The sequence below is a fragment of the Microtus ochrogaster genome, chromosome 1, assembly GCF_000317375.1.
Source record: "Microtus ochrogaster isolate Prairie Vole_2 chromosome 1, MicOch1.0, whole genome shotgun sequence".
NCBI lineage: Eukaryota > Metazoa > Chordata > Mammalia > Rodentia > Cricetidae > Microtus > Microtus ochrogaster.
In genome coordinates this window covers 50,303,278-50,308,764 of record NC_022009.1, presented here as the reverse complement: position 1 = coordinate 50,308,764, position 5,487 = coordinate 50,303,278, and the positions used below count along the sequence as shown (strand labels likewise).

At 37.5% G+C, this 5,487-nt stretch overlaps 1 gene segment (V, D, J or C); it reads left to right on the top strand.

The window, feature by feature from the left end:
* Positions 1-1,327: 1,327 nt before the first annotated feature.
* On the top strand, positions 1,328-1,828 carry LOC101988760. The segment is given in 2 exon segments: positions 1,328-1,373; positions 1,455-1,828. Coding segments are annotated over 2 exon segments (420 nt in total).
* The last annotated feature ends 3,659 nt before the right edge of the window (positions 1,829-5,487 follow it).

Here is a 5,487-nt window from a genome sequence, read left to right as displayed (position 1 = left end):
GCCTGATAAGTTTTTCACATAGGCCTTGGCATATGTGTTCCTGCCACCACTACTAAATAAAGTGTATTTTAAAAGATTGAAACAGTGGACTCCCCATGAATTACTCCAAGATGGGGATTTGCCGGGATAGCAATACTGCTTAGGAAGTTAGAATCACTTTTCTTAAGGACTGTGCCCACTTGGAAGTTACTTATGACCAAGTGGATGGACCAACACCATATTCATATGTATAGCATTAATTAACTAACCTATTTATTAATTAGAATTAGTGAGTTATTCATTAATAAAACAAAAGAGATCAATATGTCTGGAGAGAGGTCATAAACAGAGCAAGAGAGATATACTGGGGTATGATATGATTAAAATATATTACATTTGTGAGTATAAATTGCAAAGAATGAACAAAACATTATTCTCTATGTTTAGAATTTTCATAAAAGGGTATAATGTGTGGTGTACATATTTACCCATGAGCTCTATCTATTGTCTATCCTTTTATAGCACTTCCAATTTCAATTTTCCACATGTATTCAATTAGACACATTCAGTTCTATGCCATTACATATGTGCAGACATAATTGCTTATCACTATGCTAAATCTAAAGACTACAAATGAGAATCTTATAAAATATCTGTTCCTGAGACAGTTTTAATTTACTTAATAATATTATCGCCAATTGAATTTATTTTCTTAAAAGTAATGTAAGTTCCTTATACTTTCTGTTATATTGTATATAAATGCCATGTTTTCTTGATGCTGTCATTAGTAGAAAGACATGTAATTTGTTTTTATAAATTATTTATTATAGGTAATACTATAACAACATTTGTGCACAAATATTTCTAGATATTTTCAGTTTTGGTCATTTGGGTAGGCTTTTTTAGCATGTAACCTGTCTGAAATTCATTTAATCACTTGATGTAAATGAAAGAAGAATGAAAATTCATGCAATTTAGGAATTTTTAAATTCTTAGCATCACAAAAATCAGTTTTTTAATCAAGAGGAGGAACTGTCTCTGGCTTAAGTATCTTTGGCAATTGAGAGCATAGGTTTTAAGTCATAATGTTTTATCCCCAAGTTATGCACAGGACTTGTGGTGTTTGTATGCACAGGATTAGGACTTTGGACCTTAGCATTCTGATACCTAACTCAATGTACTCTAACTTTTTCCTCTCAAGTTGGATGAGGTCTTTACCTAAAAAGTTCCCCCCTCTTAAATATGCAAAACATGAAAATCTATGGTGGTAAATACAGGGATGTCCACACCCTAGAACAACACATGATCAGTGTCCTCTCCACTGTCACTGAGCACACAGGTCCTCACGATGGAATGGAGCTGGATTATCCTCTTGCTAGTGGCAGCAACTACAGGTAAGGGGATCTCCAGTTCCAGATTTGAGGAGGCACCATGCACTCTGGACAGGGATATCCACTTTGCCTTTCTCTCCACAGGTGTCCACTCCCAGGTACAGCTGCAGCAGTCTGGGGCTGAGCTGGTAAAGCCTGGATCCTCACTGAAATTGTCCTGCAAGACTTCAGGCTACAACTTTGCCAGCTACTATATTAACTGGGTGAAACAGAGGCCTGGACAGGGCCTGGAGTGGATTGCAAATATTTATCCTGGAAATGGTGGTACTAATTACAATCAGAAGTTCCAGGGCAAGGCCAAACTGACTGCAGACACATCCTCCAGCACAGCCTACATGGAGCTCAGCAGTTTGACATCTGAGGACTCTGCCATCTATTACTGTGCAAGGCACAGTGTTGCCAACCACATCCTGAGTGTGTCAGAAACCCTGGAGGAGCAGGAAACTGGTTTTGATTGAAATGACAGAGAAGATTAGCCTGGGGACTTGCTCAGAAATAGTCATTCTGAGTGTCGATGTTTCTGTCTCTTCCTCACAGTAATATGGGTCTTTGTCAACTTTTCCAAATCACAACTATAAATAAAATAATGATTGAGATCCAGTGACCATCTGCATTTACATGTTTCTTTTGTATTTAAACACTAAAGATGGGAAAGCTGTGGTGATGAATAGTGACAGAAGTATCTCTGGATTCCAAGAGACTGGAATTGTTTATGAGCAGTTTTGAATAAACTTTATTAGTAAAGTCAACATAAACAGGGTCTCACCAAACCAAAAAGCTGCTCATATTCTTAAATTAACCTGAATGTGAGATATTATTTTTTACTTAATTTTTATTATTTTATTTTATTTCATTTTAAAAACTATCGAGACCAGCCTGGTCTACAGAGCTAGTTCCCGGACAGGCTCCAGAGCCACAGAAACCCTGTCTCAAAAAACCAAAAAAAAAAAAAAAAAAACCAAAAAAAACCCCCAAAAAACCCCCAAAACAATAAAAACAAAAACCAAAAAAAACCTATCTTTTCTCATTTTACTTAAGAATCCCATTTTCCACTCCCTCTCCTCCTCCCATTTGCTCTACCTTTCCCAGTACTTCATCCCCCATTCACTCCTCAGAGAGAGTAAGGCTTCCCACGGGGAGTAAACAAAATCTAGCACATTTTTTTGAGGTGGGACCAAGGCCCTCTCCACTAAATCTAGACTAAGCAAGGTATCCTTCTAAAGAGAATGGGTTCCAAAAAGTCAGTACAAGCAGTAGAGATAAATCCTGGTCTCACTGCCAGTGGCTCCACAGTCTGCCCCAGCCACATTTACAGGGCCAAGTTTCGTCCTATGCTGGTTCCCTCCCTGTTAGGTTGGTGTTGGTGGGCTCCCATTAGTTTAAGTCATCTGTTCAAGTGGGTGTCCCATCATGGTCTTGACCTCTCTGTTCATATTCTCACTACTCCAAATCTTTTACTGGATTTTGGGAGCTTAGTTCAGTTATCTGCTGTGGAACTCTGCACCTGCTTCCATCAGTTGTTGAATGAAGGTTCTATGATGACATTTAAGAAAACCATCAATCTGACCACAGGGCAAGGCCAGTTTAGGCACCCACTCCACTATTGCTTAGGGTCTTAGCTGGGTTCCTCCTTGTGGATTTCTCAGAATTTCTCTAGTTTCTTGATAGCCCCATAATGGCTCCCTCAATCAAATGTCTCTTTCCTTGCTCTCTGTCTCTGTCTTTACCCCATGTCAACAATCTGTTCCTTCAAATACTCTTCCCCATTCCTTTCTCCTTTTCTCCCCCCATTTCAGCTTTCCTTTCCCTGATTTCCATACTCCCAATTTTATGAGCAAATCGTGTCTATTTCTCTTTCTCAGTTGGATCTATGTATGTTTCTCTTAGGGTTCTCCTTGTTACCTAACTTCTCTAGGGTCAGGGACTACAGGCTCATTATCCTTTGCTTTACAGCTAGTATCAACTCATAAGTGAGCACATACTATGCTTATCTTTCTAGGTCTGAGTTACCTCAATCATGATTTTTTTCTAGTTCTATCCACTTACATGTATATTTTAAGATGACATTTCTTTCCCACTGAGTAGTACTCCATTGTGCACATGATTCACATTTTCATTATCCAGTTTTTGTTTGAGGAGTATCTAGGTTCTTTCCAGGTTCTGGCTATTATGAATAATGCTGCTGTGAACATAGCTGAGTAAATGTCGTTATAGTATGATTGAGCATCCTTTGGGTATATGCCCATGAGTGATATTGCTGGGTCTTGAGAAAGGTTTATTTCTACTCTGCTAAGAAACTACCATACTAATTTCAAAAGTGATTGTGCACATTTGCATTCCCACAGCAATGGAGAGATGTTCTCCTTATTCCCCTTCTGCTTCAAAATAAACTATTATTGGTGTTTTTGCTCTTTTTCATTGTAAGATGCTGTCTCAGAATTGTTTTGATTTTCATTTCTCTGATGGCTAAGGATGTTAAATGCTTCCTTAAGTGACTTCTGGCCATTTGAGATTCTTCTGTTGAGAATTCTCTATTTACGTCTGTACCCCATTTTTAAATTAGATTATGCTGTGGTAGCAGATTCTGCTCCTCCAACCATTAGCCTCTAAGATACCAGCCCACTTGGGTGTTGTCTCTGATACTCTAAAAGCAGCTGTAAAGTGTGCACCTGCTCTCTTGCTTCCTCCTACTTCTGGCTGAACCCTGTTTCCAGAGATGAATGGCTCTCTGCACCGGTAACTCTAGAAGATGATTCCCCCAATCAACGAAAAGGCCTTCATAGGAGGGTTGTTGAGTTTTACTTGTACTATATAGAAGATTGGAGTGAAAACTATGTTTATTCAAAAAAGGGGGAATAATAATAGTGGGTAATAGAGTGAATACTTGTGAGATGTTATTATGGATATATTGTACATATATTATGGATATTATAGTATTTGTATATTGATACAAGTTCAAATTATATTGTTATTTTTGTTTATATTATTTGTTTACCTATGCAAAGTTATTCTGTCAGATTGTATACATGCATGTTTCTACCTCTGTTTAGGATAAACCTTTTGGGATATATTTTCATATTGCATTATTGTATATGACTCCTACTTCTGATCAAGATACTAACAGATTGCTTGTATTTTAAGGTCATTGTCCTCTTTTGTTCCACATTTCTTTACAGTTAATTTAATGTTCTTACATGAAGTTTAGTCTTTAAGTTGTGCTGGTATTGAATATTATAGGTCAATAGTTGTTCATGTTTGTTTTATATACAATCAGATCAATTAGATATTTTAGACAAATAGAGATTGTATTCTGTCTAGATAGGTAACCTGCAACCACCTCAAGGGGCTGTAGTACATGGCATTTAAATAACTTAGGGTTCTGTTGACATGAGACATGATTGCTTCTGAAAAGCATCAATCTGTTCCCAAGAGAATGATGAGCACCAAAGACACTCCACTCAGAGTTTGTTTTCTTCTTGGCCTTTGGTCAAGGAACTGTGCATACCTCAACCACTGACAAAGCACAAGGTATCCAAAATGGATGAGCAGGACACAAGGAAAAAGATTGTTAAGTCTTGCCAAGACAGGGTAAGAAGGTTCTAAAAAATTTTTTGCCTCTAAAAATGGTCTGTCAACTACACTAGGCTTTAGTCAAAGTTGGTTGTTTCAACGTTGCAAATGAGACTTTGGTTGACTCCTCAGGTAGCCAGTTGTCTCCATCATTTATTGCTCACTTGGAAGCTGCTTGATTGTACTTCCTGCCTGCTCAAGTAATATCATCTCCATTCTCAGACCTTTGATGGGGTTAAAGATTAGATAGTATAGTTGTAGTTACTGTACTTTTATTATCTAGCCAAGCCATTTCCTATGCAAGACTTTGACTCCTAAAGAAAGGATGTTTATTAAAATATTTAGCATACATTCCTTGCTTAATATTGTTTATGCTGGTTGTAATTCTAATTATACTTGATATCTACTCCTAGCGTATATAGTTTGTATTGGATTTGAAACCCTCTTATTTAAACAAATGAGGTAGGTGCTGTGGGAGCACGTTTTGCTCTTCCAACCAATAGCTTTTAAGATACCAGCCCACTTGGGTGTGGTTTCTTTTTTTTTT